This window comes from Castor canadensis, chromosome 11 (assembly GCF_047511655.1).
Source record: "Castor canadensis chromosome 11, mCasCan1.hap1v2, whole genome shotgun sequence".
Lineage (NCBI taxonomy): Eukaryota > Metazoa > Chordata > Mammalia > Rodentia > Castoridae > Castor > Castor canadensis.
Window position 1 is genome coordinate 45,066,631 of NC_133396.1, and position 15,480 is coordinate 45,082,110.

The window sequence follows — 15,480 nt, forward strand, 5'->3', positions numbered from 1 at the left end:
GCACCTAAAAATCCACAGACCCTTAGTTATAATCATCTGTCAAGAAACCCACCAGCTTCCTCAGTAAAACACCAGCTCTTTTTTTTAATTGAGATATAAGTCACATACCATAAATTTTGCCACTTGGAAGCACACAATTCAATGGTTTTGACTATGTACACCAGGTTTGCAATCATCACAACTATCTAATTTTACGACATTTTCATCACTCCAAAAACACTCTTTACCCATTAACAGTCACTCCTCCTGTCTCCCTACTCCCTGGCAACCACTAATCTGCTTTCTGTTTCTGTGGATTGGTCTGTAGCAGATATTTCATAAAAATGGAATCATGTAGCATAATGTTCTGAAGCCTTGTTTATGTTCTAGCTTATAGTAGCACTTTATTCCTTTCTTATGGCTGAATTATCTGTTCTGTTTATTAGTTGATGAACCTAAGGGTTGTTTCCACTTTTTGGCCTTTGTGATTATACTGCTATAAGTATTTACTTTCAAGGGTTTTTTTTTTTTTTTTCTTTTTTTTTTGTGAGTATGGCATTTGAACTCAGGGCCTACACCTTGAGCCACTCCACCAGCCCTTTTTTGTGATGAGTTTTTTTGAGACAGGTTCTCTCGAACTATTTGCCTAGGCTGGCTTTGAACTGTGATCTTCCTGATCTCTGTCTCCTGATTAGCTAGGATTACAGGTATGAGCCATGGGTGCCCAACTTATTTACAAGTTTTTATGTGAACATATGTATTCAGTTCTCTTGAGTATATACCTTAGGAGTGGAATTTCCAGGTCATATGGTAACTCTGTTTAATTTTTTGTGGAAATGGCTTCATTGTCAAGGTTGCTGTTGAGAAGTCTGAAGCCTTTCTAATTTCTGATTCTGTGCATGTTACCTTTTTGCTTGATTTGTTTCTCTTCAGAAGCTGTAGAAGTATTCCTTTATCCCCAAAGTTGTGAAATTTCATGGTATGTCTTAATGGATCTATTTTTATCCACTGATCTGGATGCTTGCTGAGGCTTTTCAATTGTGAAATTCAGGTATTTATATCCTAGATGATTTCCTCCATAGCATCAAGGTTACTACTTAGGACTGTGTAGTTGCACAAAGGTGCCCTGCTGAGGAGGCGGATGGGGCCAAAGTCTAACCTGGATCCCATTCACTGCACTGTTCAAGTCTTAGCCTGATGCGGTGTCTGCTTGGAAGAGAAGTGTCTTTTTCTGCTCCTCATACTGTGTGCGCAGCATGCCTTCACCCAGAGTAGATGTCTTTTTCCATTCACACAAAGCTGACCTAGAGACTGGAGGTGGCCCTTTCCTGTGTCCCTTCTTTGTAGCTTTTATTATTTAGACATTGGATCGCTTACATTCAAACTTTAAAATCCTGGTTTTTTGAGGGCTGGAAGTGTATCTCAGTGGTAGAGCACTTAGCTAACAAGCATGAGGCCCTGAGTTTGATCCATGACACGTAAAAGAAATTACTTTTTCTCCTATTTTCCACCTTTTTGCCCTTTTACTTTACTTTCTAAGAAATTCTCTCAACCTTATCTCTTAATTCTTTTGATTTTTTTTTTAAATTTCTACATGTTCTGTTTATTTTTAAAATCATTTTTGATGGTACTGGGATTTGAACTCAGGGCCCAGTGCTTGCTAGGCAGGTGCTCTACCATTTGAGTCACAGCTCCATCCCAAGCTGTAGTTATTTTTTGGATAGGGTCTCAAATTTTTGCCCAGGATCAGCCTCAAACCACAATCCTTTTAACTATGCCTCATGTGTAGCTGGGATCACAAGTGTGCACCACCATGCCTGGCTTGTTTGTTGAGATGGGTTTTTGCCTGGGCTAGCCTTGAGCAACGATCCTCCCTATCTCCCGATGTTTGTATGTTTTAATGTCTAAGAGCCCCTGTGTTGTTCTCTAAATATTTTCTTTCTACAGCATCTTGATCATATTTCATCTTATCTCTCTGAGGTTATTGATGATAATTAACTTGAAGTTTTCTTCTCCCTGTTGCTTCTCCTCTTGCCTCCTGTTCTAGTGTATGGGTCTCATGTTAAAAGTTTTTCTTCAGATGTCTGGAAACTTGTGGTAGTTTATATTTAAGAATGAAGAGCTGGGTGCCGGTGGCTCACACCTGTAGTCCTAGCTGCTCAGGAGACAGAGATCAGGAAGATCGAGGTTTGAAGCCAGCCAGTGCAAATAGTTCATGAGACTATCTCAAAAAAAGCCCATCACAAAAAAGGGCTGGTGGAATGGCTCAAGGAGAAGGCCCTGAGTTCAAATCCTAGCACTGCAAAAAAAAAAAGAATGAAGAGGTGGGTGTGGTGCATGCCTTTGGTCAGGAAGTGGAAAAAGGAAGATCTCCATCTGAGGATAGCCCAGGCAAAAGCATGAGACCCTATCTGAAAAGGTGAACTGAAAGCAAAAGGATCAAAGTGGTAGAATGCTTACTTAGCAGACTTGAGGCCCTGAGTTCAATCCCCAACACTGTCAAAAGAAAAGTAAAGTAAAGAGACTAAAAATTAAACTGAATCTTCAGCATCTGTATCTCTGGGTTCTTTACCTTGGGCTATTAGCTTCTTCTGAAAAGATTCTTCTAGGACCCTGCCTGGAGAGAAAACAACCTGTCTTTGAAAGTTCCAGGGGCCCAATGTGGGAAGCCTACCTGGTCTCAGTATTTAGTATGCATACTCACACCCTCCTTGTTTTCTATGTGGTACTCTCCCTCTCATCTGTGTTTGGTGTCCCCCAGTCCAAAGACTTTCTGTGTTACCCTCTCTGAGATATTTCTAGAGTTGGAGAGGGGGTAGTTGCCCAGTGATGTGATGTGGGGAAGATTTTCTAGGGATCTAACACTTCCTTAAACAACTTCTACAAACTCTTGTGATCCCTTTGAGACTTCTTTGATGGTTTAGGATTCCATTTTTCTCCTATCTACTATCATTATTATGCCTTCATCTGCTTTTCTTTCTTTCTTTTTTTGGTACTAGGGCTTGAACTCAAGGTCTACACCTTGAGCCACTCCACCAGCCCTTTTTTGATGGGAACTATTTGCCCCAGCTGGCTTTGAACCACGATCTTCCTGCTCTCTGCCTCCTGAGTTAGCTAGGATTACACACACGAGCCACTAGCACCGAGATCTTCATCTGCTTATCACTTCTAAAATGTTGTTGCTTTGCCCTTTATTTAACAACAACAAAAAAAAATTAATGCTAACCATGTGCAAGCATAACTAACTCTATTCTAGGCTCTTGTGGTATAGTTGTGAATAAAGCAGCTCAAGATCTCTCCTCCAAAGAGGCTTCCATTCTTAAGAGGAGAGAATAAGCAATAAACATAATAAATAAGTAAAGTATATACTGTGGTAGAAAAATAGGTGCTTTGGAGGAAAAAAGCAAAGCAGTAGAGTACATGGGGAGGAAGCAGGGAGGAAGTATGAGCTGAAATTAATTTAATTTTATTTTTGGTGGTCTGTAATCCAATCCAGGGCCTTGTGCATGCAAGGCAGTGCAAATTTAAATAGTCAGATAGTAGACCTTATCAAGAAGGTAAGGTTTAAGGTTGGTGGAGTGGCTCAAGTGGTAGAGCGCCTGCCTATCAAGCGTGAGGCCCTTAGTTCAAACCACAGTACTATCGGAAAAAAAAAAAAAAAGAAGGTGAAGTATAAGCAGATACTTGGAAGAAAATAAGGGAATCAACCATATAGATACCTGTGGAAAGAGCACTCCAGGCAGAGAAAACAGCCAGTGCAAAGGCCCTACAGCAGGAATAAGCAGTGTGTTCAAATAGCTAAGATGTCACTGTGTCTGGAGCAGAGAGTACAGGAGATGAGCAGGAGATGAGGTCAGGTGGGATTGAGCAGCTGAATAATTAGGGTCTCAAAGGTTATCATAATGCCTTATCTTTTACCCTAAGTGGGAGTTTTAAGAAGTGTTTCAAGAACAGGAAAGTCACGACCTGACTTATGTTTAAAAGGAGTGTTGACAATAGCCAAGTTATGGAAACAGCCAAGATGCCCCACCACTGACGAATGGATTAAGAAAATGTGGTATCTATACACAATGGAATTTTATGCAGCCATGAAGAAGAATGAAATGTTATCATTCGCTGGTAAATGGATGGAATTGGAGAACATCATTCTGAGTGAGGTTAGCCTGGCCCAAAAGACCAAAAATCGTATGTTCTCCCTCATATGTGGACATTAGATCAAGGGCAAACACAACAATGGAATTGGACTTTGAGCACATGATAAAAGCAAGAGCACACAAGGGAGGGGTGAGGATAGGTAAGACACCTAAAAAACTAGCTAGCATTTGTTGCCCTTAACGCAGAGAAACTAAAGCAGATACCTTAAAAGCAACTGAGGCCAATAGGAAAAGGGGACCAGGAACTAGAGAAAAGGTTAGATCAAAAAGAATTAACCTAGAAGGTAACACACACGCACAGGAAATCAATGTGAGTCAATGCCCTGTATAGCTATCCTTATCTCAACCAGCAAAAACCCTTGTTCCTTCCTATTATACTCTTATACTCTCTTATACTCTCTCTACAACAAAATTAGAAATAAGGGCAAAATAGTTTCTGCTGGGTATTGAGGGGGTGGGGAGGAGAGGGAGGGGGTGGAGTGGGTGGTAAGGGAGGGGGTGGGGGCAGGGGGGAGAAATGACCCAAGCCTTGTATGCACATATGAATAATAAAAGAAAAGAAAAAAAAAAAAAGAATCCTTTTCCCAAGGAAAAAAGGTAGCTTCAATAAAAGTAGATGGATTCTTGATAGTTCTCTGGGGGTGTCTTCCAAGACTTGGTGAGAAGGCATGCTGTTCCTTTTTAAACTTTTCTGCTCAGAATTTACTATGTGTGGTGCTTTACCTTCCATCTTAACCTGTCTTCCTCTGATTATGTGTTGGAAAACATGAACTGAATCTAAACAGACAGAGCCAGTGTTTTCTGGAAGATTTGACCTACTTCACCCTTGAATCCTTGTTTACTAGATGAAATCATCTAGTGGGATTAAATTTCTACCTGTAAAAAAATAAATAAATAAAATAAAAGGAGTGTTGATGATGTCGGTGCAGTCTGTGATCAGAAGACTTCCAAATTCTTTGTGTCCCTCAGGAAGAATCCATGGCAGGACCCATGGGTGTAAATGGAGTTTATTAAAAATTAGGAACGGGAAATACAAAGGGAAGCATGGTGGGGCCCAGGTGGGATCTGGATGCAGAGAGAGAGAGAGAGAGTAGCCTGCCTCAGGAGCACTGTGCTGCTGTGATAAAAAGGTACTTTTGGGATCAAGAGTTGCTGGAGAGAGATTGATTAAAGGAATTCAGATGAGAGTGGTACTAGCAGAGGTGGTGAAAAGTATTTGTATTATATATGGCATACATGATAGATAGAACCCAAATAAGTCTTGACAGTTTGGGTGTGGAATGCAAAAGAAAACATAGGAACCAAGGTTGACTCCATGATTTAGAAGGACGGAGTTGCCATCAACTAAGACGGAGAACATTGTAAGGTGAGGAAGGCTTTGGAGGGAATGCTTCAAAATCTGAAGCATTCAGATTTTGACATGCTCAGTTTGAGATGTCTATTAAATATACAAATAAAGATGTGAATATGTAGAGAGAGAAATCAGAAATTTTGGAGAAAGCTCTAGGTTGGAGATATCATACTGGGATTCATTGGTAATTTGCAAAAGGAAGAGAGGAGGCTGAGTAGAGACAATTCTTTGAATGTCTTGCCACAAAAAGCCATAAAAGGGAGCAAGGAGATGGTGCCATAATTGAAGAGAGAAATGGAATCAAAGGTTTTGTTTTTAAAATGAGAGAATAATAGCAGGTTTGATTTTGATGGAATAATCCTGTAGAAAGCAAGAAGTTGACAGTGTTGGAGATAAAGAATTCCTGAAGCAATGTTTTCAAGCACATGAGAGAGGTGGATCTTGTTAGAATAACCATGCATTCTGTTTGCCTTGGGGCAATTCCAGTTTTGCTTATTGTCCTGGTGTTCAGTTTCTCTCTCTCTCTCTCTCTCTCTCTCTCTCTCTCTCTCTCACACACACACACACACACACACACACACACACACACACACACTAGTTTGGGCAATGAATTACATGACTACCCTAGGTCGACCAATGGGAGGAACTGGCTTAAGATGACAGCATAGAGTAAGTGGGTACAGATGCAACAGGTAGATTTGCTAGTGAGAGATTATGGAAGTTATCTTCCGATTGCTTCTTTTATTTATTTTTATTTTACAGTGGAGTTGGAAACAGGGTCATGATCTAGAGTGAGGATGGAGAGAGTGTTCTTGAGGCTCTGAGGAGACAGGAGTAGGAGCAAAATATTGGTATCCCTCTTTTCCTGATCTCTCCCCATCCTTGTGATTTCTGCACTCTTCTTTAATTCATTTGTATTAGTAGGATTTCAGGAAGGAGCAAAACTGAATTTATGTTAAACATTTAGAAAAGGATTATCTATTCCATATCCTTCATAGTTTAACTTGGTGGTCTCCAAAGTTAATTGCACACATCCAGAAGGCTTGAAAAATACTATCCTTTAGGATGCAAGAAAAATATCACAGGACTTTTATTCATAATGGTTTTATCTCATCGGAGTCTAATTTCTATTTTTTGTTTAAAAATAAATAATTTATAAGGATATTGGGGTACATGGTCAACATTTGTTACTGATAGGGGTACATAGTCCAAAGCTTGGAGGTATTACACTAAACTCTGAATTTTTGTAAAGAAAAATTGCATTAATTTCAATTCACACATTTTATAGCTACATTATGAAAAAAAAAAGGCAGTACATGTGATAATTCACAGAAGTTGCTCTTGCAATACAAATGAAACTAATGTGCCTGCAAGAGCTCAGTGTTCATCCTGGAACAAACTTCCACTCGAACTTCGATAATTCAAGAGGAAAGTGTTTTCACCTCCACATTTAACATTGATTCTTTCTTGATGAACCTTACAAAGCCTTTGGGACTACATTCAATCAGCTGTGACATATTAAGTGTCTGACTGTCATGTCAAATTTGAATTCCCCTGTCTACATAAAAAACCCTGAAATTTGCATACACATATCCTTTGAAGTATATGTTATTGGATAGACCTTCAACTCATTGTGTATAGCAGTAATATTAAGTGATTTGATCTTAGAGTGTTTTAGGGAGTGTGACATAATAGAAAAAAGAGCAAAAGCTAATAGAACTAATGATGGAGAGGAGCATTCAGGAAATGCTGATGATCTTAGGTTAGTTGGCAGTTTAAAGGAGCAGTTGCATGCTAGCATTTGGATTTGAGCTTAAGTATGTATTTCTTTTTGTTTTGCCGATTTTTACTAATTGTCTACAATTCTCAGAGGATTTAACTTAATTAATCCAGTGTTAAAGCAGGGGATCTATAAGTGGAGTTTTAATTTAAAAACATTCTTTTTATAGTTTAATGTTTCCAGCATAATGAATTCCCTGTGTAATTAAAAGTTTGATTAAACTAGAACCTATAAAAATACTGTAATGAAAGGTTTCCGAATAGATTCCTGAGCATATTCAAAGAAATCTAGCATGAAAAGACCTAGAAATCTTTATTGCTTAGATGTAGTCAAATAGTTTACTATAAGCTTTGCTAAACTAAAGCAAAAAAAAAAAAGCACAATTTCTTATGGTTAGAAAAACGAAATAAAAGTAGCGTATCTGCTTAAAAGAATTGCCACCCTGCAAAGATCTGGCATCTATCGACCACTAGAGGGCAGTAGCAGCCAATCGTTAAAGCATAACCCAACAGAGCACTGGAGGCTTCCTCTGAGGAATCCTTTGAGCTTGTTGCAATCAATCCCTGCAAAGGACAGGGAAACAGGAACTACCTCCCAGACTGGTTCGGAGCTTTTGTCTCTGGTAACAAAAAGACAGGAAATAAGCAACAGGGGCTTGTGAAAGGGAGCGCCCTCACTCCTCAACCTCATGTCCTTGAATCACCATGGAGATGGGACTAGCTTAATAACAGCTGCAGCTAGGGGGTCTGCTTATTTGGATAGCCAGCTAAGAACAGGTGCAGGCATCATGGAACAGAGCTCTTAATGAGTAATCGGGAAAGGCAGAATAAAGACGTGGGGAGCAGCAGAGCTGTTTTATCTCAGAAAATTAGTTAGGACTGGTTTTAGGAATGTCCTAAGGTGAACCTTTATTTAATTTAATTTAGATTTATAACACTGGGACATTAAGATAATCAAAATAATCTCTGGAAACCTGTAACACTACCTTGTAAAGTTTCCAGGAAGCTAATTAGTACAAAAGAGGATCAATGACAACAAATGCACCCTCAATATTCTAAGTATGTATTTTGATTGGTCTAGTATTGCCCACAAAATGGGATGAATCCAGTATTTTTAATGTGTTCTTATGACTCGCATCTGTTTTGTCTTTATTCATAATTGTCACTAATGTTATTGGGCTATAATCTGGAAAAAAATTTAGTATTTGAAAAACCAAATTAAATTATTCCTTAATTGAATGTTATTTCAATTCAACATTTATTAAACACTTACAATTGAATGAGAAAAGACAGTGCCTCTGTGCATGTGTGTTAAGAGAGAATCTTGTAAAATTAATGGCATTCTTATGTTTTAAAGTCAGCTTCAAATAAAAACTGAGATTTGTGAATGTTTTCCACATTTTATGTGCCTCATCACATATTGTAGCTTTTTTTGTAGACGTACCTTCAAAATCATAGGAAAGCTAAATCTAATTCAGGAAACATTGTGTTTTGTTTTGGTAAAAGACAGGGAAGTAAAATATATTCTGTTTTTAAATTCTAGTAGATACTTGTGATTATTGTTAATAAGTTATTAGAAGACTATATTTATATACTCAATTGTTTGTATATGTAACAGTTTATTCAACTCAAATCATCAGATATTTATTGGGGTATGCACTGAGTTAGATACTAGAAATAACAAAAATTAATAAAAATAGACTTGGTGGTGGGAGGTAATTGAATGGAGGGCAATTAATATTTTGGCACAATTATTCTGACAGATCTTTTCATATATATTCTCTTTAATCCTCATGACAATCCTGATGTATTGTTCCTTTTTTTTTTTTTTTTTCGCGGTACTGGGGTTTGAACTCAGGGCCTTCAGCTTGAGCCACTCCACCAGCCCTATTTTTGTGAAAGGTTGTCTCGAGATAGGGTCTCACAGAACTATTTGCCCCTGCTGGCTTCAAACTGCGGTCCTCCTGATCTATGCCTCCTGAGTAGCTAGGATTACAGGCATCCTCTATCTCTCTCTCTCTCTCTCTCTTTTTTTTTTTTTTTTTTTTTGCAGTACTGGGATTTGAACTTAGGGTCTCAGGCTTGCTGGACAAGTACTCTAGCACTTGAGCCACTCCTCCAGCTGTTCCTAATTTACAGAAGAAGAAACAGGCTCAGAGCAATTAAAATTGCTTGTTCAAGGTCACAGAATTAGTTGGGGTAGAGGTAAGATTGGAACCCAGGTCTGTTGAACTCTAATATATATAGTTTTCCCATTGGATCATTCTTTCTGAGTATTAGTCATTGACTCCTAGGGAAAAAATAATTTTTATGCATGGCAGTCCAACAGTTTTCAGTTTAACAAACTCAAACATAACAGTGGACAGTAACTATATATTTTGAAAATTATTTTATTTATTTAGATTTTTTGACACAATGTATCACTATGTAGCTCAGTAGCCTAGGCTGGCCTGGAATTTGAGATCCTTCTGCCTCTGCCTGTCAAGTGCTTGAGATTACAGGCATGTATCGCTACACCCGGCATATTTTGAAATATTTTTAATTAGGGAATATTTCAAACATAGAAGTATAGAGAATAACACCTGTGTAGTTGTTACAAACTAATATTCTATACACAACTTTAATACTATGCCATGTTTAAGTCAGACTTTTTTTTTTTGGCAGTGCTTGGGCTCAAACCCAGGGCCTTGCATATGCTAGGCAGCGCTCTTCCACTGAGTTATATCTTTAGGCCTAAACATTTTTAAAGAAATAAAATATAATAGGAATATTGGAGGCTTCTTACTGCTCCCTGATCTCATTCTCTTTTCCCATAATAGTATTATAAATTTGGTGTTTATCAATTTCATGCTTGATTTCTTCCCTTTACTATGTCTTTATGAATTCATAAACAATATAATGCTATTTTTCAGGTTTTTAAACTGTTTTTGTTTGTTTTGGTGGTATTGGGGTTTGAACTCAGGGCCTCACGCTTGCAAGGCAGGTGGTCTTACCAGTTGAGTACCCTGCCAGCCCTAAAATGCTTTTTTTTTTTAAGTACTGGTGTTTGAACTCAGGGCCTACACCTTGAGCCACTCTGCCAGTCCTTTTTGTGTTGGGTTTTTTCGAGATAGGGGCTCATGGAACTATTTTCCCTGGGCTGGCTTTGAACCTCGATCCTCCTGATCTCTGCCTCCTGAGTAGCTAGGATTATAGGTGTGAGCTGCCAGTGCCTGGCTAAACTGTTTTTTAATTGTACCCAAATGTACATAATATACAACACTGTACTTTTTTGGACTCAAGAAATTCTTGAGATTTATAATATATATAGTTCTAATTCTTTTATTCACTGCTGTTATAATGAATATATCAAAATGTATCTATCCAACTGTTTTTTAATTGTACCCAAATGTACATAATATACAACACTGTACTTTTTGGACTCAAGAAATGCTTGAGATTTATAATATATATAGTTCTAATTCTTTTATTCACTGCCGTTATAATGAATATATCAAAATGTATCTATCCATTTTCTTGTAATTACATATTTGAACAAAATTCTGCTATAGTTTTGGTCCAAAATGTAGCTAATGAACTTTAATCATATTGTTGTAACTTACTATTGTCATAAACACTAACTTCTTTTTTTTTTCTGACTTGTTCTTTTTGGTTTTTTGTTTGTTTCTTTCTTTTATTCATATGTGCATACAATATTTGGGTCATTTCTCCCACCTTCTCCCCGCCCCTTCCCTTCCCCCCCCCACCCCCCTGCCCTCCTTTTTTTCTTGATGCAGATCACTCCCGAATCGAAGTGTGGAAATTTGGTCAGGTTGCCATCGAACTCCTTTACCACTGGATACACGTCTCCTTAGCTCTCATGGAGCTAAAGAAAAAAGCAAATACTGGTATTATACCTCCACTGCCCTCCAAGTGTGACAAGTATATATACACAGAAATGCCAGGGAGAATCTTGCCAGGGCAAAGCTAGTGGGATTGATACTGTATTTAGGATACTTTCATCACGTTCAGTATATTCGCAACTGGAAAAGAATGCCACTTTTTATCTTTTGCTTCTAGACACTTACATCAGCACTTTCGAAATGCAGAATTGCAACTTAAAAACTTATCTAAAAAAAGTATCCAGCTAAGGGAGCCATAACCAAATGTATTTAAATATGTCATAGAATATATTTGAAAGTTCCCTTTTGGTGTGTGCTTTGTAGCTGTTATAAGACTGCTTGGCTGATTGAGTAGTTATCATTCTTTTAAGGTAGAAAGTAAAGAAGACTGTATTATCAAATAAAAATTTTAAGATGTGGACTTTGGAATTGTTTTTCTAATTTTTTAAAGATTTATCTGAAAATCAGGTCTTCCCTCTTTCCACCCCCTTTTCCTTAACAACTTAAAAGTCCTTTTGAAACCAGAGTTTTGGACTCTAAGCCCAAACTCCTGGGCTTTCACATGCCAGTTTTGGCCACTACGCCAAATGAAGAAGCATGGTGAAAGGCAGAGACAGATTTATTACACGGCCCAGGACGTGCTCTGGGAAGAGGCAAAGTAAGCACTCAGCCCATGTTTGGTTATCTTTGGGCAAAGATATGAACTCTAGATTTAAATAGAGAAGGGGGCAAAAAAGTCTTCATAGGTAAACAGTCCCAGTCACAGGCATGTTCTGGTTGGTCTTTTATATATGTCCTTGTTTTGGGAGGGGTTCCAGAGAAGTGGTTATGACTGTCATCATTGGTCAGGATAAACAAGTCATTATTACCTGGTGAGTAGTCTGTCTTGTGGGTCTTTCCTGTTTCTTAGGGTACTTTCAGTCCCTTGTCATAAAGATGTTATTGCTTAGTTCTTATCTTTCTTGGAACCCAAGGTGACTGCAGAGAGAATGAATGGCTTAGAGCAAAGACACATACAAAATGGAGGCAAAGATGCCAAGCTTTTCCTGTTTTAAGTCAATTTGTAGGCTCAAGTTAGGAGTCAGTACTTTTCAGCAAAAGCAGTTTAGGGGCCTCTTGCACTTTTAATGAACAGAAATTCTTGTGGGAAACTGACTCATGAAATAAACAAAACAGCAATTTTTTTTAAAAAAAATGCAAAACCACTCAAGTTTGAGAAGTACAAAAAGAATTTATAGTTGCCTAAAACTTGTTATTATGGCAAACTTTACTGCTCTGTTATGAGATTTCATCTTTGCAGTAAGATATCTGATGACAGAGTCCATTTTTAATAAAAATTTGGGAAATTAAACTTTATTTTCTTTGACAAAATGTGATGTGTTGCAAACATCTTATAATTGGAGATTGGCAGTCCCTTTTTAACCTTTTCTGATAAGATGGCAGTGTTATTACCAGTCCTCATCTCTTGGATGATCTCATGCCCTGTTTTAACCTATCAGCCGTTTCATATTTACAAAAGAGCATTTTGGGGGACTTGCAGAAATATTGCTAAGAACGATGTTCTTAAAGATATTAAACTGATAGCCATGGATCCCAGTGGCTTCAGAACAAGCTTAGAAAGAGTTTGTTGTGAATACTGATGGTATTTTAGACAGCAAGGAAGGAATATTTTGCACAATGTTGTTTTTAATGGTTATCATAGGAATTAAGTTAGTGAAATGACCTCTAATGAATATCATACACTTTCAATGCACTTTAACATACTAGCTCACTTGATCCTCCCAATAATCTAGTAACATAGGTAGTCTAGGTTTTATTTCCATTTTATAAATAGGGAAATAGGTTCAAAGGATGAATAAGTTGCTTAGTTCACAGCAGCTAGAAAAGAGCAGGATGGATCTAGTAGTCATGCATCCTAATTAGAAATTATTGACCTTGTCAGCACACCAGACATCTCACTAATACTTTTCAGATTTCTTACTAGGCTTATGACCATACAACCAATCTTTTGAAACTATTTTAAAATGAAGCAACCAAAAAGCCAGAATGACTTAATTTATTTAACCATTATTCAAATAAAATACTATCCCTTAATATTTTTTTAGTGAAGAGGATGTTATTTATACTTGACCAAAAATGCTATATAGATTGTATCTAAATCCATTTATTTCACTGTTAATAGATATACTGATTGACTTATATTCACAAGCTTATATTTGATTAATATTTTTTATTGGCTCTTTCCCAAAGCACACAAACCATCCATACCATTTTCTTTTATAATTTTGGCTTTTCATGGTCCAGGAACAATGTGATATTTCAAGACAATGACGGTGGTATCTCAAAAATACTCCAGAGGCTGGGGATGTAGCTCAAAGGTAGAGAGTTGTCTAGCAATACAAGGCCCTGGGCTTGATTTTCAGCACAAGAGAAAAAAGGAAAAAAAGTTTTAACTGGCTCCTTTAACAGCTTCATTGAAATATAATTTGCATATCATACAACTCACCCACTTAAAGTGCACAATTAAATGGTTTTTAGTACATTCATAGAGCTGTGCAACCAGTGCAACAGTCCATTTTAGAACATTTTCATCACACCAGTAAGAAGCCTTACCCCATTAGCCATTCCTTTTCACTTTTCCCACCTCCTGCCCTAGGCAGTCACCAATCTACTTTGTTTCTCTGTGCGATTGCCTATCTGGACATTTCATACAACATGTGGTCTTTTGAGACTGGCTTCTTATTCTCTCTAAGTATGATCAAGCAATCCATTTCCTTGAATGTCCACAGACATCCCTGATCCACTAACTCAAAAGACTATTTGTAGGTAATTCAGGGAATTTTCCTTGTTCTCATAGGAGAGGTTGTATGCAGTCCAATTTTGTCAAAGCCCCACCCACATCATTAACTCTGTGTTCTTACTCACCCCTGTATAATCTTATTATAAAGACATCTCTCAACTGACATGATCAATTACTTAAATACAGAAGGCCTATTTCTCTTTCCTTAAGCATGAACAATTAGCCTTGGCAGGTGTTTTACCTTCTAGCCATTAACCATATTTTAGCTCCCCTTCATCTACTTCCTAAGTTTAGACTATTTGTCCACAGACATCAACTGACAAGCCACTTCTAGATGGTCATAGTTTGTTCCATGTGACTCTAGCTCTCCAGCCACAGTTCTTTGGAGTTGACCCTCTACCAAAGTGAGACTGAGGCAGGGTAGATCAGGAGAAGCAAGGCAAGAAAAAAAGGAGACAGGAATTCAGAGACAAGGGAACAGCTTGATTAAAAGCACATAGGCACTGTGGTTTTTGCTTTGAGCTTCACACTCCCTCACTAAACTGCAACACAGTAAAAAAAAAAAAAACAACTCTCTCCCTCTGACCTTGCCTGCTTGTCCAGATGGTTACTGTACTCAGGGAAGTGATCAAGAATATCTTAAAGAGAAACACTTATCCTGGGGAAAAAACATTTGGTAAAAATATTTATCTTAAGGAAGGATGCCCTTCTTAGAAGGAGCAGCTGATAAAACTCGTCCTTTGTTTAAAGGAATGCTCAAGGAAAACAGATATCTGTGTCACAATGACTCAAATTTAGTAAACCAACTAGACCTGATATCTCTTGGCCTAATTGATAATGTCCAAACACTGTAACAGCAAGAATGATTGAATGTACCAAGTGTACAAAATAAAGGGAAAACAATTATCCTAAGCTGAGTTTAAACCAAACCCCATCTCAGTTTTTAACTAAATATACTCTGATGTTAGAGCACTCAGTATGCCTCTTACCAGATGTGCCTGCACCCATTTTGGGATGTGTACTATCCTTTCCTTTGCTTTAGTAATAAACTTTCTTGGTACCTACCTTGATATGTTCTAAAATTCTTTTTTAGTGACAACATCAAGAACCTGGTACCCAAGGCCCAGATAAAAGCCTCTTCCCTTTTGGAGGCCTCCCTAGAGCCTCACTGGTTCCAGTAACAAGGCCAATTTGTGAGATGGCCTAATATAAAAAGTACCCAAAGCATGGACAAACAAAATTTGGAAATTACTAGTGGAGCATTGTCCAAAAGGATATTAAGTGTTTAGAAAGGCCAAAAGCATGATGACAGGCCTTAAAGGAACTGAAGTGTGTTACTGGAAAGTTTAGCACTATTGAATACCTGGGTTCTTGCATCCAGCAAGAGAAGAATTCAGGCAAGATACGAAAATGTAGTGAAAGTAAAGTTTATTAGGAAAGGAATTTCATACAACAGGATAAAAGTGGGAGGAAATGAAAAAAGAAGAAACATTTCCTGCTTCCTATGCAGGAAATGGGAATAGAGACTCAAAATGG

At 37.8% G+C, this 15,480-nt stretch overlaps 1 protein-coding gene across 1 annotated transcript in view; it reads left to right on the top strand.

The window, feature by feature from the left end:
- Positions 1 to 11,558, top strand: part of Efcab5 (EF-hand calcium binding domain 5) — a 110,258-nt gene extending 98,700 nt beyond the window's left edge. The window contains exon 20 of the mRNA XM_074046512.1: positions 11,040 to 11,558. Coding sequence (XP_073902613.1) covers positions 11,040 to 11,233 — 194 coding nt within the window. The 3' untranslated portion in view covers positions 11,234 to 11,558. The remainder of the gene's footprint in view (positions 1 to 11,039) is intronic.
- The last annotated feature ends 3,922 nt before the right edge of the window (positions 11,559 to 15,480 follow it).